At 42.5% G+C, this 26,567-nt stretch overlaps 1 protein-coding gene across 2 annotated transcripts; it reads left to right on the forward strand.

Moving 5' to 3' along the window:
- On the forward strand, positions 1 to 25,987 carry mtss1la (MTSS I-BAR domain containing 2a). Of its 2 annotated transcripts, XM_063875137.1 has the most exons (15): positions 1 to 563; positions 3,355 to 3,416; positions 3,525 to 3,598; positions 15,257 to 15,341; positions 15,551 to 15,642; positions 15,735 to 15,809; positions 18,213 to 18,370; positions 18,478 to 18,585; positions 19,327 to 19,424; positions 22,037 to 22,169; positions 22,773 to 22,847; positions 23,056 to 23,211; positions 23,569 to 23,739; positions 23,879 to 24,044; positions 24,537 to 25,987. In XM_063875137.1, exons 1-15 carry the CDS (start codon positions 495 to 497, stop codon positions 25,337 to 25,339), a joined length of 2,325 nt encoding a protein of 774 aa, XP_063731207.1. In that variant the 5' UTR covers positions 1 to 494; the 3' UTR covers positions 25,340 to 25,987. The 2 variants fall into 2 exon arrangements, with proteins under 2 accessions (XP_063731207.1, XP_063731215.1); XM_063875145.1 differs by lacking the exon at positions 23,056 to 23,211 and having other exon boundaries at positions 2 to 563.
- The last annotated feature ends 580 nt before the right edge of the window (positions 25,988 to 26,567 follow it).

The following is a 26,567-nucleotide window of genomic DNA, read 5'->3' on the forward strand; positions in this document are numbered from 1 at the left end:
ATGGATCGTATTACCGGAGCTCTGAGACATCTGCTCCGCCACTAACAACGGAGCGCGTCCCCGTGTCTCAGACCTGCGACCGATCCCTCTCCCGTGGTGGCTTCCTGCTGCCCTCTTCCACACAATTGTGATCTGTCTTATTTGCGCCGTGATCATGAGGAGCCACATTGCATGTCCCCGGCTGTAGTTCCCCACGGCCAAAACCCATTCCCGGCTCCATCCCTACCTCGCGTCCGAGAGGCGAGTAGCGGCGGCGGAGCAAGCGGCAGCCCGGGTGCCTTAGAGCAGCACATTTCTTTTTGTCTGTGCGCTCGGTAGGCTGCAGGGTGACGGCTTTTTGGTGGCTTCGCATCCCCTTCTGCTGCTGGACTAGAGATCAGTAGGAAAGGACAACGAAGGGCGGATGAACAGCACACAGATCTCCATGTCTGCTGTTTGATATTTAATCAGCTTTTTGTGTCTTTCTGCGAGCTTTTTTGTTTGTTTTTGACACCATGGAGTCGGTGGAGAAGGAGTGTGGTGCGCTGGGTGGATTATTCCAGGCCATCGTGAACGACATGAAGGTAACACACATACACATTTACATTAAAGTAGACACGGATATTATCTGACCTTTGTGGTTGCACGGTCGCATATTTTTACTGCCTTTGTCTCTTATACCGGGTCCTCCCCCACTGGAAACACTGCTGCAGGACATATCGAGAGATGAAACATGTTTCCCTTTGTGTTATTTGCATAATGTGCAGCAGGTCTGTCAGGCACGGGTTATATTCAACAATAGGCAAAACAATGAGTCAGCTTGTATCTAAAACTAAAATCAGCAAATAAAATGTTTATTTTAGTAATCACATCACATCTTTATGTGTTTGGTTCAGGGGTCAAACCCAAACATAAGTAAAACTAGTTTATTGTTTTTTTCTGTAAGGAAGGGAAACAGAGCTATCAAAATTGAGAGATAATTACAATGTTGTTGATCTCAGTGCAAATGTTCTAGGGTGCAATTTGACCCCAAACAACTGTTCCCCCCTCACCCCAAGCCTCCAAGGTTCCCTAGATTAAATGTCAGACTCACAAGGATGCTCTGATAGAAAAATAAGCAGTTCCATCACCACATCCTCCTGGACAGAAACAGGCATGAAAGGTTATTGATTGCATTTCCTGATGTTTGGCCTTGTGGCAGGAAAGTCTACTTTAGCAATATGTAGCTCAATGAACATTTGAACCAGGCATTAGCTTAGTAACTCAGTCGCCCCATGCTGCATGTTTTTTCTTTAAAACATGAGTTCCCCACCTCTCTAAATTATTTTTTGAGCAGGAAATAGATGCCTCCCATTATCTATTACAGACATGCAAGTGTATGTTTGTGTGTGTTGGGGGAGGGGTCAAGTCAAGGAAGTTGAACCAGGGTGGTCTGTTGTTCAGCACAACAGATGGAAAGTGTGAACTCATTCATCAGGCCTGGAGGCAGCTCCCAGTCTGTCCTCTCATTGTGCAGGACGCTCATGCTACTAAGTGTCAATAAGAGTGAACAAGTCGAGCATCAGACGGCACTTTCCACATAACAGATTTATTATTGATCACTGGCTCACATGCTGTGGTGCTTCTGACTCACTATTTATGTCCCTTCGTTTATCCAATGAAATCAGCTCGAGGCTATTGGCAGTGCTGGTTTGGTTACTTATATTTCCCCTTTGTGGTGTGCTCATGGGCCAGAGAGGGAGAGACAGTGAACTTAGAAAGAGGCAGTCTGTGTATTGATAAGCAGTGCAGATGAATGAGATTGAAGCCCTTAGTCAGCACAGTGTTCATGTCCCCTGTCTGAGACAGACATCTGACCTCATTGCTGCTGCCTGGCTGGGCCACACAGGCCTGTCAGAGCAGCTTTACCCCCCGGGAGCGATGCAGCAGCACAGCTTTCCTGTGCTGATCTAGCTGATTGTGAACAATGTTACAGTATAGTGTACAATTACCCACATGATACCTATACACTGCACTTTGACAACCACAAAAAACCTTTTTACAGACTGTACAGACAAATGGGATGATATAAGCACCACCTGTTGGTGATATAACTCTCTGACAAAGCTGCAGGAAAATAAGTAGGAGGCAGTGGCAGAAAAGGAATACAATGATTCAGCTGGATTACATCAGCAATCAAGATTTAGGTCAGCCATGGATGTGAATATGGATGTGACTCCGTGTGTGGGAAAGCAACCACCTTTAAAAATGCCCTCGAGCAACGCTGCGTGCCACCTCCGAGGATAATAGTTTTGACCTCGCCCCACAGTGAATGGCATGGAAGGAAGAGCCTTTCCTTCTCTCCTTCCTCTGTTTGTCTCCCATCACCTCCCAGGGAGCTGCTGGGTGTGGATGAGGAGAAAATTGCATGTCCCACCCCTCCCACTGCTGTGTACATGTAGCCCTCTCTGCCTGCTCCTTCACCCTCCTCCCTCAGCTGCCTTGGCAGCGCATCCCTGCTACCCGCGAGAGTCACAGGCCACACAAGCTAATTAGACACCTGTTGGAGTCAAGTGCAGACAGCCAGCCCGGGAGGATCATGGCAAACATTTTGATAGCGTTCAATGGCTCCTTAAATCACTTTCTTAGGCAGAGAGAGTGGGAATAAAACACTGGGTGTAACAGCAGAACTGATGAAGAGCTAGACTGTTTTTCAGATTGCAAACAGACTATATATAGTCAGGATGTTTGGCCTTCTTTGGCTCGTCTCCATCAAAGGGGCATGAGGGGTTTATGCCCTTCCTCTCCTTTCTCCAGGGCTCAAGCTCTTGCTCTAATGGGATCTAGCCTCGAATGTGTTTTATGTTTGGCTTCTGCTCTTGCAGCTCAAGGCTGCGTGTGATGATCCTTGGGTAAATCTAATCCAGATTTTTCAAAGACCAGCCCTACTACCTGCCCGGTGCACATAAATACTCCTGATATAAGAGCTTATGCATGTTCAAAGGATTTCCAAACATGTGAACACACATACCAGCCCAAAGCACTGAACCAGGGTGTAGAGGGCATTTAGGAAGATTGAGGACAATTATTACATTAGTGCACTGAGACAATGAGTTAACCTATTTAAAGATGAGTCAGAGCATGGAGCTAATACGCCAACCTGTCTTTAACCTTGGGGTAAAGAGCCAAGCTCCTTCGAGTTTTTGCTTATGACCTTATTTCAAATTTGTCTTGTATCCTGTCAAAGAGAACATTATGTGTTTTCAAGTGTGTGTGTGTGTGTGTGTGTGAGTGTGTGTGTGTGTGTGTGTGTTTGTGTGAGAAGGTATCCCTGTGTATTTAAATGTTCTTGGCGAGATATTTGTTTGACTCATTTCTTTTCTTTTTTCTAATCAGAGCTCTTACCCTGTTTGGGAAGACTTCAGTGCCAAGGCAACAAAACTTCACTCTCAACTCAGGTAAGAAGTGTTTTCAGTGAATAGTGAAACCTTGATGCTAAAAGTTCTTAAGCAATACATACAACCTCTTTATGCAGTCATAATGAGCATGTGCCCTTTTATTTTCAGGACCACAATTTTGGCAGCAGTGGCCTTTTTAGATGCCTTTCAGAAGGTGGCGGACATGGCTACCAACTCTAGAGGTAAGTGAGAGGATTTTTCAGTTTATACAAGTTTTCGTACTGGGAAGACAGAAAGAAGTGGTGGAAAAAAAGGAAGATTGTCAAGATGCAAGTAATGCATTTGTGATGCGTCAACAATGACTGCTCCTAAATGTTGCAATAGCATCAGTTATTACTTATTGTAAGTCAGTTTGGATAAAAGCGTCAGCAAAATGAAATGTTAATGGTAACTCAGTTATATCAGAACTAGATGCTCGAAAGTTAGTTGTTCTTCTGACTGGCTTCAGCAAGACATTATTGACGGATTGGTCATTTATTCACCTGTATCTTTTGAAAGTTCCTGCCCTTTTCCAAACTGTTTTTAATGATGGCTTGTCAACATTTTTTGTAACCAACCCTCCTGCAAGTCAGGTTAAACTGCAGCCGCCATTTAATCACAAATATTCCATCTTAACTGTTCCCACATCTTGAAAGCATACAAGCAAATCTTACTCTATACAGAAAACACCATGAGTACATAAATATTGTTTTAGAAATGAGTTCGCTGCAGAACTATAATGTAAGAAAACTATTGGACAGGCAGTGTGGAGCCCCACCCCCAAGATGCAATCCCGCCACTCTAAGATGGTCAAAGTGGGGATAGCTGTGGGGGTGAAGGTGCGGGGGGACGCAGCTCAGGGAAGTGAAAATCTGAGCTTATTGTTTCTTGGGTCTTAATGAGGTCTGCTGATCTCCTTTGTCACCCCGCTAGTGGCAGCAGACAGGCTGGCCAGAGAGGCGGCTGATTAACACAGATTTCTTGGAGTTGATCGTTGAGAGCCGTATATAGGTCAAAAAAAATGTACAAGCGTGCAAAGGCTCCTGACACACATGCAAACACAATCACACAAGCATAGACGCACACAGACACACACACAGATATTCAAAGAGTGACAGCTGCTAGCCGGCCACCTGACCTGCAGGTCACATGCCAACATGCTTTTAAAGAGGTGCACTAGCACAGCCCCCTACTGACCACTTACTGCTGCAGTGACTAAAGAGGCACTTCTTCAACGTTGTTCACACATTCTCACCAGTTTTACTCCAACAGCCTGGCCAGTAACAGTACAGTTTATTACCATGATGGCGTACATCGACTTTAAATGTTTCCTGATGTGGGTGCAAGATGAAGCAAGGTAGACTAGGGTCAACCCACTATAACAGCTGGCAGCCTTCCTCAATAAAAAAAGGTACAGGGCAGGACTTCAACGGAAAAGAGTACTGTAAAGAAAGTTGAACGGCAGAATGATAGATGAACCACAGTGAGATGAGAAGAGAGGCTGAGTTTTACAGCGATAGATGCATAAAATCCCTCAAAGTGTGTCACTCATACGCCCTCTCACTTTTCTCTGCTGCTCTCTCAGGGAAATTAACTGTAGGATTAATGTCAAGCCACAGACTGAAAGAGTGGTGAAGAGGAAAAATGAACCTGGGTTTTAAACCTGTTTAATTGAGACACAAATTGATGGGCAGAAAATTAAGACATGATGTGGACTATGGATGGGTCTGTTTGTTTGCTGTCAACTGCCACCTTGGTCAAAATGCAGAGGATGAATGCATTTCATTTTGGTGACAACCTGAGTTTTTATCCAGTGCCAATGGTTTGATTTGTTTGGTCCAATTCTTTATTTTGTTTTATGCTGAACATTATGATTTACTTATGTTATTCGCCTTAGCTTGCTACACTAGCATTAGCAGTTACCTGAAAGCAACACTCTAGTGAAGTACAGCTGCCGGCGTGGCTATACACTTTTAGTCTTCTTTTTACTGATGGAGATACAAAATAAGCAATTTAATGTCACCCCTTCTGGAGTTTGTGATTTGCATTTGTTAGTAGATTAATTGGTAGTTTAGGTCTTAGTCGATTAATTATATTTAGTACTTTTCTATTACTTTTTTTCGAAGAAACTCATCAGAACAACTCATGCTAACACAAGATTAAAATTGGTGCTTTTTTTGGATTTGTGGAGAAACTCAGTTTTACAGAGCTGTCAATTACATCAACTTCTTGATTATTTCAAGAAATTGTATGATTGTGGATGGATTAAGAATTTCTTTAGTGGAGGATAGTTATTTTATGACCAGATAATGTCATTGAAATAATTGAATATAAACCGTCTCATTCTGCTTGTGGAGTGTCAAATGTTCAGCCCATTAATTGAACACAAATTGAATCAACTGCTATGAACAAAACACCTTTGTTCCTCGTGGCTTTTGTTTTTTCCAAAACTATTCGTAGGAATCTAATTGTGCATTGTTTATGTGCTTTTAAACCAGCACACCATTTCAGTCCCAATTCTCCTGTGCGAGCCATGTTAGTCATTGTGTGCTTGAACCCCTGCAATTAATTTAACGGGAGGAATGTCGATATTTACTGGAGCTGGCTAGTAGTGGGTTGGGATAACCTTTGAACCCAGTGCCGAGGGCTGCATGGAAATTCAGTTTAAAGTTATAATCCTAAAATACATTGGCATCCAGATGTTCCACTCTTTCCTTTTGCTTTTACACTAGTCTGTTCGGTAAAACGGTGGTAGATAAATTGAGATTACGTGCTCACCGTTTACAAAGTTTCTGTTTTTCCCCCTCTCTCTGCCTTGCTTCATGTGTGTGTGTGTGGGTCTGTCTGCCTGCAGCGATCATGTTTATCTCAGCGTCTGCACCGCCATATAGGGCTAGTAGCGCCACAGGGGGCTGGCCCTTGGCTGTGAACTATTGGCCGCCATCGCTGTCACCCCGATTCCCCTCTCGTGTTCGGGGACGAGCTGCAGCTGCTGGCACAGCTGGAGGTTTCATCGCGATCTTTTTCTGCTTCCTTTAATCTACCTTTGACACACTCGTCAGCCCTTCAACTCTCACACAGTCTGGCTCCAAATTGTTCGCGTTTCCCTGCCAAGAAAAGCAACATTTCACCTCGCTTAGTGCTTTTTGATTGATCCAGGGAGAGAGGATGGTGAATGAAAGAGGGTTTTATGATTTCCTGTCCTGATGCATTTCGGTGTCTTTAAGCTTTTCAAACATACCCAATAATAGCTGTGTTAAATTTGAGACCATCCCCCCCTCATTTCCACCTCATACAACCTCCTCTCATGTTCACATTTAGGCTCCCTTCTGCCCCTGTTGTCCATTTTTAGAGTTTATGGTCACGGCCATGGCGTCAGCGTCTGTGTTTTATGAAAAAGCTGGGGAGGAGGAGTTGGCCGCCAGGCGTTTTGGCACCGTGTCTGACAGAGCTGTTTCTCTAAGATTTGCTGATGCATATATGTCTGTCTCTCACATCTGGGCTCAATTTAGGCTTGCCAACCACAAAGTCTGTATTAGGAGAATGATAGCCTTTTTGATTATAAATGTTTCATATTTCAACAACCATCTTTCTCCGAGGGCTTTGTTTCAGGTTTGCCTAATGGCTTTTGGTGTGTTAAGGCCAGTTTTGTGTAATTGAGAGGACCAAACCCCTGTAAAATAGTGGGCTCTGTTTGGTGTTTTGTTGTTGCTGAATGACATGTATGGTTGACTTAATTTTGAATTAGAGAGAGGTCAAAGACCCGGCATTTCAAGGTTAATGGTCCATCAGGAGATGAAATGCAGGCTCCATATTTTTTTGGAGAATGTAGTTGGAGGGTGGGTTTGGCCATGGTTGGGGGTTGTGGTTGCAGTGGGATTTCCACAGCTCTGGGTATCCAGGCTAGGCAGAGGCGTTTAGCTAATCCTCTTAGCCCCACTCTGTAACACACAGACAGAGAATGCCTTCGCTTCCCTTCCTGATCAGCCACCCCCAGCTTTAAAATTCACACTCTGGGATCACCGGTCAGACTGCGATGCGCTGCAAGTTTGTATCATCAACACTGACTAAACCTCTCACTCTTTACATCTGTGTGCCATTGACCCTGTGGAGCCCGCATACCAGTACAAAAACATTACAGTTCCACTGGGCCATTGCAAACTGTCTGTCTTTCTTTCTCCTACTCATTCAGCCATAATCAGTGGAGGAATGGATGAAGGTATGTTAGTAGATCAGTGTCTCAGTGAAGCAGTAATCTGCTTGGCCCCTGTGCTACTCTGGGTTGGCAGATGGGACGGATATCCCTACCCGCCATCTGGACAGCCTGGCATGGTCGAGAGGCGGCCGTGGCCTAGTGCAGAGCGAGATCAGAGGATTACTGTCTTCTACACTGTCCCAACAGCGTAGCTATTTTTTACCGACATGTCAAATAATGAGTGTGCGACCCACATGACCGGCCCTGACATCCATCAAGCTTGACAATTCATGTTCAGTTCAATTCAGGGCCCGATATTAGTCTCTATTTTACCATTACAGGGGAGCTTAGAGACACATCCTACATGTAGGTTTGACTTTGTGACAATGCTTTATGGATTTTAAATGGACATACATGTACATGAGCTCTCTTCAATGAGTTCACTAGCTGATGCATTATAGTCCTGCTGATGGTATGCCAGGCTCTTCAGGTTTTTCATGACCCACAGCCATTAAGTATCGATAAGGGCCCCTTATTTTTTTCTCAAATGTCTACCTTGGGTGTACGAAAAGCTTCCAACACAGCTCTCCATGTATTCTTTTAGAGTTTATTGGCTTTGACCTTGAATCTTAATGTGGTCGCCGACGCGCACAAATGAATGTTTTCCAACAATTGTATTGACTACAGTACATGCACAAGTTGAAGTGGCCGAGACCATGATATGAGGAACAGGCACACAAGGGTGGAATAATAATAATAATAAGGGAAAGAAAAACAAATAGTTCTGTTCCACATAAGTTGAGTTTGAATACCAAACTAAGAAGAAAAATACGAGGCTTGAGGGGAACACTGTGTTCAGCTATATACTAAATACAAACTCGCTGTGGAAGGGAGCTGGAGAGGGGAGGGAAAACACACCAGAGAGATTGTGATGGAGGAATGTAAGGGAGGACATTAAAGGAGGAAGAAATGAACTGAGAGTGGAGGACCGCTGGTAGGATCACACAATTTGTGTTGTGATCATTTCCAGGAGTCATAATTATTTCTCAATGTGCTGTTTTATGGTTTTCTCCAAAAATACTGTAACCAAAGTCTTTTAGCCATTTTCACATCATGGCACTGGTGATGGCAATGTTGACCAGTCGGTCCACCACTTTAGTCCAGACATTCACAATCCGCGGAGGATGAATCCTACTAACTTTACTTCTTCTCTTGTGCCAACTTGGGGGAAGGGGCATTCTTGGTTATTAATCAAAAGTCTGTATGTATTGGAAAAACTACCATGCAACTTGGGACAAGCATTCATGTTCCCCTCGAGATTAATTTCCGTAATGTTTTAGATCCCTTGGCTTTTTCATATGCTGACGGAGTATTTTCCACCTTGGCTTTATTGTGTGTTAAGTTCTTACCGCCCATGCTAACATGCTATTGGTAGATAACTTGAATGTAAACTTTATACAGCATAAGTATTGGGATGTTAGCATTGTCATTGGAATTGTGTTGGCATGTAAATAAGTAAGATTTTAGGATTTAGCTTGAAGCAACAATGTGTTTAATCCTCACAAAGCTGTTTACATGGCTGTAGCATTGTCAGGTTTTAAAAGTGAAATACTTGACTCTTTTTTTGGTAAGCAGGACTTCCAGTTCCACTTGAACAGTTGATGGCATTGTTGTCAAACTCAATTATTATGGGGAAAAAAGATCTGTATAACTTATGAGGACATTTAAAGGTAGAACGTTCCAGTATAATCTACTTTTTGTGTAGCAAAGAAGACATTTTAGTCCAACCACCCATATGGAAAAGTTTTCATTATTATTATGTGACTATAAAGTATGCACAGAGTTTATATTTGACACGTTGGCCTGGACTGGCCTCTCCCGCAAGCTTGTCTCAGAGGAAAATGTGGAGTGATGATAATAAACCTCCCCTCAGGGTAACTTATGACTCAGACTACAGGTGGTGTATGAAAAACAGCAGAGGTGTTGGCATTGTGTGGAGAATTGTTTGCAAATGAGCGACTTTGGCAGAGCTATAGAGTGGGCAGAACTTTACAGACAACCTCCACAGACTGTTGCCTCAAAGTCTGTGTCTGGCTGTTAGTACTTTCAGTTTAAACACGTCTGGGGTCCTTTTTTTATTGCATATGATCCTCAAGTTCCCCCTTTCGTGGTGAGGTGAAGACAGTCCTTACTGTTCCCTCTACTTATTTCAGGATAAACGACTTCTTTCTTTCCTCATTTTATCCTATTTCGATTCCTCTCTCTGTCTCCCAGTTTTAATCTCCAATAAACAAGCACATCTGGACTGGGGGCGGCATTTATTTTTAGCAGCATTTATGTCCTTGAACAGGAAGATTCTTTAACAGAAAAATATCACCTCCTCCTCCTCCTTCTCCTCCTCCTCCTCCTCCTCCAGTCTCGTCCTAATGCACTCCAGAACTTGTTTACACCACATCAGGAGACACCAAGCTCCTTGGCTGTTTTTTGCTGTGAGGTGAAACTTGCTGTGCATTATGGCCAGACAACAATGGTGTGTGTGTGTGTGTGTGTGTGTGTGTGTGTGTGTGTGTGTGTGTGTGTGTGTGTGTGTGTGTGTGTGTGTGTGTGTGTGTGTGTGTGTGTGTGTGTGTGTGTGTGTGTGTGTGTGTGTGTGTGTGTGTGTGTGTGTGTGTGTGTGTGTGTGTGTGTGTGTGTGTGTGTGTGTGTGTGTGTGTGTGTGTGTGTGTGTGTGTGTGTGTGTGCGCGCGTATAAAACAATTGATCCTGGAGCCGTTTACTCTGCCTTTCATTTGTGTTGTTGATTGTTAGAGGGGCCCTTCCACATGAAAGGAAGTGACACAAAGGGTTTGAATGCTGTTCTGGTTTCTCCAGAAGTTCAATCATGGACATCCTGACAGTCAAGTCAGGGTTAGGTAAATTTCCAAATGTGACGATTTGCTACTTTTCTCTTTATTATTGCATGGTGAACTCAACATCAGTGATATTTGTCCATTTCAAAAAATATATAACAAAGAATATATAAAACATGTCCTTATTTGGTGTCATAAGAGTTCTATATGTTCTTCTCTGCATTTGGCTACTTTTAAGTTAAGTTTGTGGTAAAAAGAATGCTAAGCAGATCAATGTTATGATTTATAAATACTAGATTTTAATGTTGTAAGAACAAAAGCTATCACAAAATAAAATAGGGTTATTTATTATTTTTACAACCCAGCAGTGGGTAATGTGTCTTGAATGTTTATTTTCATTGAAGACAATAAATAAAAACAATCCTGGCCTATTTTTCTTTTCAAACAAAGTAATTTTAATGTGAAACCCCCTTAATCAAACACAGTCCCACAACATCAGGCTTTTTCAACACAGTAAAATATACTCTTAATCTCAGTCTGTCGGCAGATAACACATTTACATAGAGTGAAACAGTCGTTTACAACCACGAACAAAGTATGTTGTGAACTTTTTGAAGTCTGTCTCTTAAGAATGTGAATATACTTACATTTTAGATCAGAGAGGTTCTCAAAAGCCTTGCACACTGTCTGTGTCGGTCATCCACAATTTATGTAACTTCATTCAGATCTAGGACTCTCTTGTTGCCGGCGTACAGTATTCCACTCTTGTTCCACCATCAATGTCCGTGCGGTGCTCTTTTATCTGCTTTCTCTTCCCTCTATCAGAAGTTATTGCTCTCTAACCAGAAGAAGCACAGGAGGCTGTATCATTTTTTAATACTGACGTCTCCAAAGGAGACACTACGGCAGAAGAATTCCAGCTGCGCTTTGAAGCGAATGTTTGATGATTTGAGTGTATGATAGTTTTTGAATTCAGAAATCTCAGCGCCGTATTTGCTCAAGTAGTCGCTACACAAAAGCAGAGAGCTGAGAAAATCAAAGCAATCCTTCTTCATTCTCTTTCTGTTTCTTCACTTTACTCACAAATACTTTTTGTATGGTGTTTTCAGGTTATTGAGATCAACCGTCAAAGATCTTGTTGGTGTTTCATGAACTTATTTTCAGTCATTTATTTACTGGGCCTGATGTGGGAGATTTTGTCCTAGCAAGGCCTGTTGCACCTGCAGCAGCCAACACTTCCTCTGCCCTCTAACTACCCAAAGCCAGCCGGCACCTTAGCAGTCCGTACCCTCTTTCATCCTCCCTTCTCATCCCACAGCCCCTTTCATCCATCAGTGGCCTCCGCTGTGTCCCTGCCAGGTCACATTCTGTAGCACTTAAAAGGCGCAAGGGAGGCTAAAGGCAGGAGGCTTAACTGTTCATGCCAGCGTGGCAAAGGTGCCAAAGTGAGCAATAACTGTTGTCTCACGGATGATGGAATTTCCTTTGCTAAGCGGCGAACTGTGTGAGAGCTTAGCAAAAAATGATATTCCTGGAAGTGTTACTGTGAGGATGTTCTGTACCTTTTCGCTCTACAGCCCACATAAACATGCTTTATTGATACAGGTAGCGGAGAAAGAGGGAGCACACACTTGAGTCAGGAGAACTGGATTCTGCTTGGGAACTCACAAATCTAACAGCAGCAGAATCTCACTCCAGCTCTGTATACCCCAGTGCGAATGAAACCTGAACCAATCAACAGGGTTTACATGCTGAAAGGGAGAGATGGTTAAGCTACCATGTTGAAGGCATCAGGGAGCTCGTGGCAGTTTAGCTCCTGGCTCCTGGCAGGAGAGCCCCCTATAAAGCAGACCCATTAAATGCTCCTCCTACCCAGAGAAACCCGAGTTAATCAGAACCAGAGATTTGGATGGAACCACTTGCTAAACACCCGGACCACACTGTGCTGCTCCTGGATCCTGGAGCTTTAAACCAGTGGTGGAATGTGATGGAGTCGATTACAAAAAGTACAATTTTAGGTTAACAGTAATTTAGCTTCAGCGACATGCATGGGAGCACTGTTTTGATGAACTACACATTACTTTTCAGTTGCTTATCCGTACCCTAAGATATACGGCTATGTTGCATAATAGCTCTCTTCCATCCTGGTCTGTGTTTTACTTCATGTATGCACGTGTGGGTATCCGCTACTAGGAAGGCTGTGCTTCCCCTAAAGCCCCAGGGGTCCAGGTCTGCTAAATAATCACTTTCCCAGCTCCTACACACGTTTAGCCATGTTTCATGCTGCTATAAAGTCCTGTATTAATAAATCCAGATATGGAGATAGTTGTTATATCATATTTTTGAGTCATTTTAATTTTAATAAAAATTTGCGAAACTGCTTCAAAAGGCTTTAACAACTAATAACAAACTCAAATGGTGGGAAAAAGGAAGAATATTATGAAAAGAGATTAAGTTTCCCAATTCAACATCAGCAATCCTTTTTCGAAAAAGACCAAAACAACCAATTCTTTGACTCTTCATCTAAAAATGTAAGGGGGCAGCCTAAATTATTATTATTATTATTTTTTTTACAGTTCCTGTTCTAAACATGTGGCTATCATTTGTAAATTAAAACAAAACCAAGGCAGATTACTTTGGTAGGTAAAGAAAAAAGATCATACATTAGGTTTGTCTACGTATTAAAATTACATAAGTTTAAGATGACTTTTGGTCTTATACAGAAACACCTGTCTCCTGTAATAGGATCTGTGTTTGTTCGACACACACCCACCAACATGACCTCTCTTAAGTAGTTTTCAGCCAACGCAGTTTTGTAGTATGGGAACACAATTTGTAGGAGACCAAGCAGCAGAGGAGAGACAGGATGGGTAGAAGGATGAATGTTATTTATTTATTCAGTTTGAAATCTACAACATCTCAATCCAAACCCTCCTCCTAGCTGGTATATGTGAGTGCATGCAGGGTGCTGTCGGAGTGAATCGCAGCAGCCCTGTCCATCCAGTGGAGGCCAGAGGCCAGCAGGATTTGCGGACATAGGCAGGAAGCCTCTAGACCTCCCCAGGATGTAGCTGTCAGCTGATCCCCCCTCTGGGAGGGGGACTAGGCAAGGAGGACATGGGAGAGGAAGAGGAGGGGAGAGGAAGAGAAATTGGCAGGTGTGGATGGGACAGGAGAGTGGGGGTTGGGGGCTCGCTGGCCGATGGTGACATTGGGAAGGTCTGTTATACAGATACAAGAGCCCACTCTCTCTCCTTCAGTCTCTCTCCATCCTTTAAGAGCTGATTTGCAGCTGTAGGCTCCTGTAATGCATTTAAGAGAAGAAAGTCTAATAAGGAGAGATGCATAACCTGCGCGCACGTGTCCTGTGTTCACGTTTCTCATATGACTTTATGCAGCACTGATTAAAGGCCGCTACATGACAGAAACTCAACACCAGTCCTTCAAAGATGAACACCTCGCGCTATTTATAGCAATAGCTCAGTGTATAGGTTCCACATGTTAACTAAATCACTTTCTGCTGGTGGTTAAACGTCTGCATGTGATACAGCTGGATGACCTTTCACCTGTAACCCTCCGTCTCTCATTCACATAGAATAGCAGTGCAGACACATGACAGACCCTTTGCCTTTTTTCTACATCTGCCATACAAGATGGAGTCCAGATCTGTTGCTCAGTTTCTTTGAACCGCTACAACTATCACTGAAGTTGACAGCCGAGTGGTGAAATGTTCTTTGAACTGGCACTGTGACGTGATATCAGCCGGAGATGGTGGTAACCTAGTTTCTTTTTGTGATAACTGGAAAAATAGCACAGATCTCCCTGGACGTCCAAATGGAGCAATCCTTACTCTGTGTCTGATTTTATCCTCGTTTTATTGGTTGTGTGTTTTCTATTTACTTTTATTTAATGCATCGCTCTGTTTTTTTGCGGTGTTGAAGTCGATTTCTCTACTTGTGCGTCCGACCTGCATGAATAGTGTTTAGGAAACAGAGAGAACAGGAAAGGCAGAGCAGGCAGGGAAGAATAGAGGGATATCCCCTTACAGGGTTCCCTCCTTTTTCCTCCAGGATAGAGGGGGTGAGAACTTCGGAAAGGGTGGGGGATGGTAAATCACACCACCTGTCCACACACAAACCTGTGCACATACGCTCCAAAAAATAATTTGTGAACACAAACGTGCATGCCTCCGCTCCGAGGCCTGTCTACTGCTCAGAGATTTCCTCTCTCTTTCCCTTTGTGTGTGTCTGTGTTTGGCTACAGACCCTCAGATTAGCCCTATCTGGCCCAGATTACAACCGGATCAGTGCTGGTACATATTACACCAGCCTGTGAACCTTTGTTGGGACAGTGGGCCAGCCTTGGCTTTAGGGGCTGAAAAACCCATTTAATTACACTTCAGCGGAGAGAAGAAGTACAGTAACTGATTTACACAAGCTGTTGTTTATACTGTTCTTGTGTGAGTAACGCACGCAATCCCGGAAGTGTCAAAAGGATAAATGCATGTTTTGTGAAGCGGGAGCTGGGAGTGTAGGGCTTAGTTTACAGTGTCACATTTGCTTTCCCCAAACAAATGTGACTTTTATGGGATCTGCTTTTACAATCAGCACTCTTCCCCCTAGCGGCTGCAGTGGCTCATGCCTCACTAAATGAGGGAAACAAACCCAGATAAATCCATCTGACAATACAGAATTAAACCTTTCAAAATGCTCTCTTGATGACATCTCTGTAGAAAAGCATATTTTACCATCAGCAATTTGTAATGAAAACCTCTTATGTTGTGGGTGACAATTTGTTTGTTTTTTCTCTCATCCAAGGTGCCACCAGGGACGTCGGCTCAGCTCTGACAAGGATGTGCATGCGACACCGCAGCATTGAGACAAAATTACGCCATTTCACAAAGTAAGTGTCACTGGCTTATTCCCCCCCCCTCCACTGATTTTCTTACCTCTCTTACCTTGAGAGGATTATTGTGTTTCAAGATCCCATCCCATCCCTGTTGACCTTCCCCTCTGCCACTCTTCACTGAGTGTTTTTGCGTGGATAGAAGTAGAACTATTTGTTATGCCTCTCACTCTCTCTTCTCACACTGTGCCTCCTTGTCACTGCAGTGCTCTTATGGAGGGCCTGGTTACGCCTCTACAGGACAGAATAGAGGAATGGAAGAAGACAGCCAATCAGCTGGACAAAGACCATGCCAAAGGTGAACAACCCTGGAAATATGAACTATAAATATGTGTTGGTGAGCACTGTAAATTTGAGAGGAGTTAACTTTTTTTTGGTTGCTCTACGCAGAATACAAGAGGTCTCGTCAGGAAATCAAAAGGAAGTCGCTCGATACCATAAAACTCCAGAAAAAAGCAAGAAAAGGTGAGATAAATCTTTCCACAATGGCAAGAATGTGTAATTATCAACCTCCCACAACTTCATTGACATTTTAAAGCAGATATTAATGAAGTATGCTGGGCTGCTGGTCTCTTTTCTGCACAAATGGTTCGGATCTGATGGACTGATCTGGCGCCATCTAGAGTGTAGCATTAGAAATGACAACTCAACCAAATCAAAATGCCTGGCACAATTTCAAAAGCTCCTTTCCAGCTTTGGGTGATTTACAGCTTCTACCTTATAAATCAAAGAAATGATCCTCTTTCCTGGCTGTGCTTGCATTGGCCCCTACTGCTGGCTGTAATTAAATGCCTATTTTCATGCAGATTTACTGCAAGCCAGTAGTACAGGCTAGCCATAAACATGCAATGTGCCCTGATGTGATACAGCTAACACTGCCTGTTCTTCTGTCTCTCCTCCCTGTGCCTGTCCCTGCAACCTCTCCTCTATTTCTTTCTGGCTATTTCCCCTGGCTGTAGAGCTTCTAGGTATGTCTGCTGTGCTCCATGACATAGTTTTTAAAGGCATTATAGTCATTTATAAATCAAACTGCCAGTCAAAAAACTGTGTTTTCTTATCATGTTTAGGTTAAGAAAAGGAATTGTTTGACATTTTAGGAAACAGTCTTATTGAATTTCCTGCAGAGAGTTAGATGAGAAGATTGATACCTCTCGCCACTGAATGCCAAAGAGCCTACCAGTAGCCTTTTAGATTAGATTTACACAAAGACTGTAAACAGGGGGAAACAGCTAGCCTTGCTTGATCCAAGAGTAGCAATACTACCAACAAACTATTTTATATTTGCCAAAATAATCTAATTAACCTTTTTTTTTATTCATACAAACAAATTAAATTGTACAAACTACATATTGGTTATTAGTTAGTTAGCTAGCTTGCTCCTTTTCCCTGTTATTAGCCTCTATGATAAGCTAAGATAACCAGCTGCCAGATGTAGCTTTATGTTTTGATTGGTGTCTTTTTATTTAATTCTGGAAAAGAAAGCACATTTACCAAAATTATTTTTGCCCAAACTTGAAACTCATTGTCAATATCCAAACATTGAAGATGTAAGTCATACATGTAAATAAACAGGCTTAGGTCATGGCAGAAATAGAACAGGTGTTACTAATGGCATTAACAACAGCTCTGTTCTATTTAAGTATCCACAATGCTGTACAACAGGACCCTGACACTGAAACAGCTAAATGCTATTTTGCCATCATGGAATGTATCACTCCTTTAAATGCAGCCCTTCAACTCTAAAAGCCTCTTAATAAAGTAAGAACTGACAATTTTTGGCAATGTATCTCTTGGACAATCTTTCACTCCTCTCTCAGTAATTATAGCGTCTTTGTATCGAGCTGACATTTGGCTCCCCTTAGCTAAGTGCTAAAAAACACTATCAGAGACCTAAACTTTGGTTTTAAGGGCCTGTTAATTGGCAAGCTGTCATTGTTATGGGACTCTTAATTCAATCAGTGTCATATTATAAACTGGTGCTCTGCAATATTAGACAATTAATCTGCTGTTTCTAAAACACAGAAAGTGCCAGTAGAAGTATAAAAGACAATAGGACTGTTGGAATAACTATGATAAAGGGAACTGCAAAGAACATAGCGAAAACCATATCTGTATACATATACATATTATTTGCAATCCTGTTCTACGTAAGCTGCCGAAAGATCTGTAGACATCTGGAAAAAATAATTAAATTCCACGTTGGTGGATGACAGGGGTCTTAAAACTAAGATAGATAAAACTATATTTCTTACTTATATTTTGAAGTTGTTAGATAGTGACAGTGAGTGTATTGTTTAAGGTTAAACCACATATGGTAAGATTTATCAGATGGTGTTTATTTTTTGGCAGTGTAATTCATGCCATCAGAGTGACAGAAAATATCGCATCTCCATTGTCCTTTTCATTGCGACCTTTTATTCTTTTGCCTTCCTTCATCCATCATCTAGTGTCATTGTGGTTTGCAGTCTTGAATAACTCTTTAGACATTCTCTTAACATCCATTTCCGGACATTCAAGTCACCACCAGTTGTTTCGCATCAGTTAACGATTGTTGACATGGTTCAGCGTCCACTCATTCCCATGTACATTAATCACTTGAGTGTAATGTTTGTCAGTGTGTTGACCTCTAGTACACAGCAATTTATCATTATGTGTTCTAATCATCTCTCATTTTTTATACTCTTTTCCTCCTCCCTGAACTATGTCCACTTTTCTTCCTTCACATCATTATCACCCGCTCCTCAATTTCTCAATCTCTCTTCATTCCTCCTCCTCTCTTATCTATCTTTACATAACCCTCCTCACATCTTCCCTCCCTTCACCCTCCCCTCTTCTGTGTCTCTGCACCCTCCGCTTTGTCTATAATAGGCAGGGGTAACTTGCGCCCCCAGCTGGACAGTGCCATGCAGGACGTGAGTGACATGTACCTGCTGATGGAGGAGACAGAGAAGCAGGCGGTGCGCAGAGCCCTCCTGGAGGAGAGGGGGCGTTACTGTACATTCATTAACCTGCTGCAGCCCGTGGTGGTGAGGAATATTTAACCTTTGTTCACCTCGCAGGTGTAAACACATGTTTTGCTTTGCTGATGATGAAAGAAGCTGTTAAATTTGACCCATCCTGTTTTCCCCTCCAGAATGTAGAGATAGCCATGCTGGGAGAAATAACACATTTACAGCCAATTGTTGACGACCTCACTATGTTGACTGAAGACCCCCACAAGCTACCACCCGCCAGTGAGCAGGTAAGGGCTGATAATGATACTATGATACTATTGATGCTGCTGTTACACTTATTATCTGACATCCACAGATGGGTAGGTTATTTTGATAAAAATAGAATCCCCTTGAGTGATTGCAGTTCATAGTTTTTAAATGAGTCTGTTGATTCTATGTTTTTCTTTTAATGGGATCAAAACAGAATTGATTCATCCTATGAACAACCATTCTGTGTAACCAAATCCTGGCACAACATATTTTGTGTCAGGGGGCCGAGAAAAGATCAGATTAATCTTCTATTTTATTATGTTTTTCTTTTACATTACTAAGACTATAGAAGATAGCCTAGGCTATTATTCCAATAGACATAAACGCCGGGGCCCCTGGTATATTATGAAAAAAAATATTAGGTCCTACTCCTTGGAGCATTGCATGTGTGGCTTTATCTGCTTGTGAAAAAAGTTGCTAATACAAATACTATTAGTTCCTAATTGAGTAAGAGTACAACAATGCTTAACAATACAATGCCCAGCTGTTTTTGAGGAAATTATAAAGCCTTTTCTGAAATGACATACCTTCCCTATTACGATTGCACCACACCATGGTAAAGCTGACTAATTAAAAATGAATTCATCCCCCATGAGCACATCTTTTCAAATATATTTCTGGGGAGATGAATGATGATACAACTCATAATTAGCATTTTCTTTTCACTATTTTAACAATTACACATAATATCATCACCATATGATTATGTGTTGCCACAGGTGATCCGGGACCTGAAGGGCTCCGACTACAGCTGGTCCTACCAGACACCTCCCTCCTCCCCAAGCAGCACTGGCTCCAGGAAGAGCAGCATGTGCAGGTATAAACTATACACACATATTCGTATACACACAAACACACCCTTTGTTGCGCTTTGTTCAGCGTTATTTGTTTCATTTACCATGTCAGATGTGTTGCTAACGGCAGATTATTATTCATGCTGGATCTGAGCTGTCATGTTGTTTGAGTAAACACCTTTGCACAGTCTTGATTCCGACTTTTTTATTACAGCAAAAGCAAAGGAAAAAAAATATAAAAGTATGTCGTGAATACAGGTGCTGGTGACCCCTCCCCCCACCACCACCCAGCCACACTTATCAGTGACAGGCGACATGCAGTACAAGGCGTATCTCGCCAGCGTCTTCGCTCTTGCTCTGAGCAGATTTGCACTTCTCAAGCTTCTTACAGCCAGATTAGCTCCAAAGCTGTAAAACATTACAGCCTGACAGCCGTGATCCTAGACGAGAACCAAGTTTTACATATTTGAAAGTCTAATGATGATAAATGTGGGTCAAAAGAGCTTTTTGGGTCAAGAGAAGAGTTTCTTTTTACATATAAACCCTTGAAATGTTCAGTCAAAGGAACATCAAGCCTTGAGTCACCCTGCTTTAATGTTACAGTTCATGACATAACATCACTGATATCTGTTCCAATTAACACAGCAGCATATTTTTAGTATTCTACATTTATTGTCAATGCAGCCACTTAAAGGAATGTTGCAAAACCGGCTTAACCTCAGCTCGACGGGTGTCGATGTTTTAGTTCATCGTTAACAAGCTTTTTGATAACAAAGCATGTCATTCTTAAGTTGTGGTTTTTTTTCAGTGTTATATGTAAATATAAATAAAACGTCCTTTTATTTGCAGAGCTACTTTGTAATTCATCTGTTTCTGATCAAGGAAAAAAAGTTCTCAGAATACTTATTAAAATACACAGATGAGAGAGACAGGGGCATAAGGACAGTGTCTAGTAATGAATCATTTGTAGTTATTTCATTTGTCATATTTAGTTTGGCATTCCTCCACAATCCTCATCCCAGGGGATGAAGATTAAGGAGAAGTGATAACTTCAGATAAATACCAGAGGGAGAGAGGGAGGAGGAGGTGTGGGGGAGAAGTACAGAGGGAAGGTGAGACGCAAAAGTTGCACATTTTCAAACGCGTGGGTGACAAAGAGAAGCAACGCTGAGTGACAATGACAGAGCATAAGACACAAAGTGAGAAAACAGATGTTAATGTTCAGAGGGAAAGAGAAATCAAAAGAAGGGATCAATTCTCAATGCTCTTTGATGCACCAAAATTAGGAGAATGGCATCATTTAGAATTTTCTCATAACACTGCCTTCACGATCCCAGCTTTTGTGATACATTTTCCATTGAACTTTTTATCCTCTTTTGCACTGGCCTACACATAAATCTTCCCTTTTAACAAGTTTCCGAACAAAATAAGCTGGGGAAAATGATAAAATCTTCATCATGATCCCATTTTACATTCATAGTGTATGTTTTTATGGAAGATTTACGATGCCGACATCAAATCAAACAAGGGGAAAATGGGGAATAAAATTTTTTGCAGGCCATTTACTATTTAGAAAAAACAACCCGTTTAAAGGCAGAGAATTATCTTTTCTCCTTTAATGTTGACCTGAATGTTTCCATGCCACGTGAAAATAATCTCATCACATTTCAGTTTTGTCCCACAGAGATCAGCAAATTAACTAAATGCAAAGCACTGTCATTACTCGGCATGGGAAGGCATGAAGGGGCTTTTTCTTTTGAGAAGACCAAGATGCATTCTTCATTTTCTAATTGAAACACAAATAAGCAATTGAGCTATGGGGCCTGACTTTATCCTTGCTTAAACAAGCTGATAGCAGCCATGACAGACAGCCATTCACATTAAAATATTTCCCTGTTGTCTAAACGGCTGCACGAACACTACATTCAAAAGCACATAAAAAGAATTCCCAAAATCACACAAAGTCCCGCACATGCTTAGACACTCACTATGATTGGATTGTTGATTGTTTTCAAATTTAAAAATGTATGTTGCATCTTCAAACCGCTGTGCATCTTCAAAGATCAAGTTCCCTTATTATTTACACATTTATGCTGCTCTCTGTTGGAAAACCCAGAAATGCAAAGCACCTCTTCATTCTCTGTTTGTTTCATTTTGATGCGGCGTTCAGAAGCATTTGTTTGTTCAGTAATTATGATGAAACAAACACATCCATAAAAGGAAAATACAAATGACTTTTTCCCTTGTTAGATTTTTCTTCATTTGGTCATTGGAAATCTTTCATTTATCTAAATTATGACGCATATGTCGTTAATAACTGCAATTGGATACCTGGCTGCTATATCTCAGAACGGTTACAGGATGTGTATTGTGTAAATTGTGTTACTTTTTATCTTTAATATTATTTAATGCATGCTTCTTGGGTAATATTAAGCTGTCTTTGGCTCTTTTCTTGCTGTAACAAATGCAAATGTTCCCTCTGTGGGATGAACAAAGGTATTCTGATTCTGAATAGATAAAAATGTAACAAGAAAATACAAATGTATATTTATTTCTTGTTTACTTTGTTTTTATTTGGTCGTTATCAATACTCCATATATTTTGAGTTTAAGCTCATGTGTTATCCTGTCAACAGCATTCTTCAGATGCCCTCTGCAGGCGCCCATCGACTCAGCAGCGTCTCTTCCCATGACTCCGGCTTCGTGTCTCAGGACGCCAACACCCACTCCAAGCCTCCGTCACCCATGCCCTCTGACATCGCCAGCCAGGTAGCAAACTCAGCCATAACACTAAGGATCTTCGATCAGAGGAAACGAACGGAGTTTATGTCAGCAAAACCAGTAATAAATCAGACTTGTTTGCTCTACATTTGTCAGGCCAAACACACCACTTTGTTGTCAGTGTAGGTCTTCTACAATTCTCTATTCTAAATCAACAATCCTTTTCGATCAGGCACCTTCAATCTTGTCAGGTTTGCATCGCAGACAAAAACCCATACGTCTCAATAAGATAATGATTTTTTTTCGCAAACCCAGACCGAGCTTATGGAGTTTTGCTGAAATTTCGAATTTTTATCCTCCAGACTGATAGTTATTCTGACTCTCACGGTCTGAAAAGAGTACAAACTGATGCAATGTTCTTCTCTGAATAAATGATCTTAGAGGCTACTTTATTTTCAATCTAGGCTATGGTCTATAGCTCCCCTCTGAGACCAAAATACCTCCCTCCTCCTAAAGCTCATCAAAACTCTTCTACGACTCTCACCCTCTTCCTATGCATCTCTCATATCTCACGCCTACCTTTCTTTCCCCCTCTTCCTATTTCCCCTCCTCTTGTTTTTTTTTTTTTTTACTCCATTTTCCCTTTCCCAGAAATCAACAAGCTCAGCCTCCTCTGAGACTTCAGAAACCTGCCAGTCTGTCAGCGAGTGCAACTCTCCCACGGCGGTTAGTACTGCATGCATCTAACCCATCTACTTGCTTTATTGAACACACACACATGCAGTCACACACACACAAGCAATGTGCTATGCATTTCATCCAATGTTATCTATAGCTTTAAGAGGCCTGTGGGCTCTTCCTGACAGCCACAGTGCAGTCTGACGTGGTCTATTCATGGATGTTGAGCACTCTGACTTGTCTGTCCGTTCCGCAGTTTGGCTCATGCTCATCCTTCGGTACCTTCCGCCCTGCTTTCTCACACACTGGCACCATCAGGCCTCTGTCTGTCATACTTCCTGTGTCCCCCACATTTAACCACTCCCCCGGATCCAACACCCCCTCACCCACATCAAAGATTCCTAGCTGGAAGGTTTGTTTTCATTTGCAATTTTACTTTTTGCTTCTTTCTTTTAAAACTTTGTTGCTTCTTTGCTTCTTGTGTTTTATTGCCTTCATGCACATTAATAAGCAAAAGGTTAACCTCATAGTAACCATTTTGCGGTTGCTCATCAAGCTCAGTTTTGCAATATTTGCTCAACTGAGACAGCTTTATCATTTAACAACACTGGCATAGCTTGATGCAGCCTGCCCATGTCTACATCTGCATCTAACCAGTTCATGAGCCAAACCAGCAGCTACTGTGTTTAACTGAATGACTGTTGGGCAGCAAACACTGGAGAGACGCGCATATTTAGGACAGTCTTCATTGTTCTGTCTGCTGCTGCAGGACTGGGCCAAATCCTGCGAGCCATCACTGGCTAGCACTCTGCAGCGTAGGAGGGAGTCTATGGATAAGATGAGAGAACTGGAAGCTCCGCCCAGTCCACTGGGGTATTCTGGGATGCATCCCGATGATCCACACCGAGCAAGAATAGGCCCAGGAAGCATTGCAGCCAAGGTAAGAAGTCCTCATGGAGTAAAATTGTAAATGTCAGTATATAAATGTGCCTCCCTTTTCAGAATGTTGTGAGCTGCATAAGTAAGTGTGTGCTAATCTTTAGGTATTTTCCATCTGCCTGTGTCTGTGTGTGCTTTAGCATGGTGAGCCGCTGTCTCCAGCAGCTAGTACTCTGGCCATGGTCCTGACCAGAGGCCTGAGTATGGAGCAGCAGAAGAGCAGCAGGGACTCTCTGCAGTACTCCAGTGGCTACAGCACCCAGACCAATACCCCCTCCTGCTCCGAGGACACCATACCCTCACAAGGTAACCCGTCCTTAATAATCCTTCAGGGTAAAACTTACATGTTTAGGCCAGTCATGATAATTGCGTTATTCACAAATCCTGCGGTATATGAAATGTTCTTATGGATCAAAATGTAGTTGCTCTTTGTAAGGGTGTACTTTCATCATTAAGCAATTAAGCATTACACATAGTCTATGTAATCATTTTGTCAATGCCATAAAATAATGCTAAAATAACAATAAAATTGTTATCGCAATTGTTTTCTTGGCCAATACATTTTCCAACAAATAACTAAACTTATACCTAAACCTAGTATCCATATACATCAAAGAATTTTTGAATTTCCCTGGTGTGTTTTTCAAGTTAACTTTGATTAGAATGTGTCAGACATTTCTGAAACATACAGTACTTCTGTATTTTGAACAAGATAACTCCCTCAAACAAAGTTGTTTTCAGTATTCATTATTATTCAGTGGAAAAACATTGATGCTCATGACTCACTGTCACCTGTAGGTTCGGATTATGAGTGCTACTCTCTCAATGGGGATGCTGACAGCGAAGGACAGGCAGACTTTGACAAGTCCTCCACCATCCCACGCCACAGTAACATCGCTCAGAGCTACCGCCGCATGATCCAGACCAAGAGGCCTGCCAGCACCGCAGGTCTGCCTGCAGGTAAGACCCTGCAGAGCACCACAAACGGTGCAGGGGGGAGCAGCTCAGGAGTCATCACATCAGGGACGGCCACCATTCGCCGGACGCCGTCCTCAAAAACTGGAGTGAGACGCACACCATCCACATCTGGTCCCATTCCCATCCGGCCCCCCATCGTGCCGGTTAAGACCCCCACAGTGCCAAATTCCTCGGGGTATGGCAGCCCGTCACAGTATCATGCGGGCAGCGAGGAGTTTCTGTACGGTGATGACCCAACTGCTGGGGACTACATGAGGGCTTCTCCAAAGCGGATGAGCCTCCCTGACACAGCCTGGGGCTGTGGAGGAGGGGCGGATAGGACCCTTTACACCCAGCAGGCCCTGGGCATGGCCACCCACAGCAATGAGGAAGACCCTCAGCTTGCTGCCAACCGCCATAGCCTGGTGGAGAAGATAGGGGAGCTGGCAGCCAGTGCAAACGCCCTCGGTGAGGGGAACTTCTCTTTCCACAACCCTCTGCCAGGGGATCCGGCTCGGTGTGTGCTGCAGGAGCCGTCCTCTACTACCCAGGAGGACAAGGATATGCTGGTGTCTATACGCCGGGGAGTGAGGCTCCGCAAGTCAGTGACTGACGACAGGTCGGCTCCCAGGTTCTTTCGGTAGCTGTCGGAGAAGAAGGCTGTGAGGAGGCAGCCGTGGTGCCCTTATTTACAAACTGAAGCTTTGTAGTGAAATGAAACAGCACTCATGCGACATAAACTGAGGTACAAGTTATAAAGCGGATGTAATGTGGTGAATGAAGGCCAGTTCAGAGTAAAAAGTGGACAATGTTAAGTCAATTCATGTCATGTATGTATTGCGTACGTACGAAGTAATCCATATTTTTTTGGTTTTTATTGTTCTCTTTTGTTATTATCTGTGGGCTTTGTGGCTGTGCTCTCTGCTCCCTGTGTGACTGCTTGTTTCAGCCCAGTTTGTTCCCTTTTGCCTCAGTGATGAGGACGTCACTAATGTAGGGATCAATGCTCTGTGTCTTTGTTTTTCTTGCTCTTATGATTATTATAATATTGTGCATTTCTTAATTAACAAAGGCCGCCTGTCAGTGAAAAGTGATGGGCACAGTGCTCTGTGAGCCTGTCTGTATGTTGTGTTTCTCATCATTACTGTACAAGTACCGTATTACTGTTTTTGTTTAATAAGCTGAGCAGCAGCTGTGTAAGTCATGTAAAATAGAAGCAATATGGCAGTGCTTTTATTGCTGTACTGTACTGTCAATATATTCTGCAATTAAACAGGCGTTTTACTGTTAAATGGCTTGACTGTCTTTGTCAAAAAATGTCAAATGTACAAAAACTATTTCATCCATTTGAATTAGTTTACCAGTATATGTATATCTATTTCTCCATGTTACCTTCTACACTTTATAGATTCATGAAACCATCATTTTATTAGAAATGTAATTCCTTAGGAGCTTTCTCTACTTCACATTTTATACTGCCCTCAAACACAGTATTTCATAATTTGTCAAGTACTGTAATCTTTATTTTCCAGCGGTCTGTGTGTGGTTGTTATATCTGAAACCCCTATAAATTAGTTTTTCCTGGTCATTTTCTGCTCAATTCACTATAACATTTCCCGCAGCTGTACAACACTGCATTGAAAACAGAGGGGGGCGCTAGAGCCCCTTTACTGTGGCCGAGTTAAATGGCGCCAACAGGAAACAGAATTGGAAGATAACATTACGGTCTCAGTAGAGATACGTATTTGGCAGGCAGGGAGATGTGCAATAAGTGGGATGAAGAAGAAAGAAAGAAGGTAAGCACGTCTCACAGATCACAGCCTCCAGGACAAACTACACCAGTGACGAGCATCAACAAGCTAGCATACTGTG

This window comes from Eleginops maclovinus, chromosome 2 (genome assembly GCF_036324505.1).
Source record: "Eleginops maclovinus isolate JMC-PN-2008 ecotype Puerto Natales chromosome 2, JC_Emac_rtc_rv5, whole genome shotgun sequence".
Classification (NCBI taxonomy): Eukaryota; Metazoa; Chordata; class Actinopteri; order Perciformes; family Eleginopidae; genus Eleginops; species Eleginops maclovinus.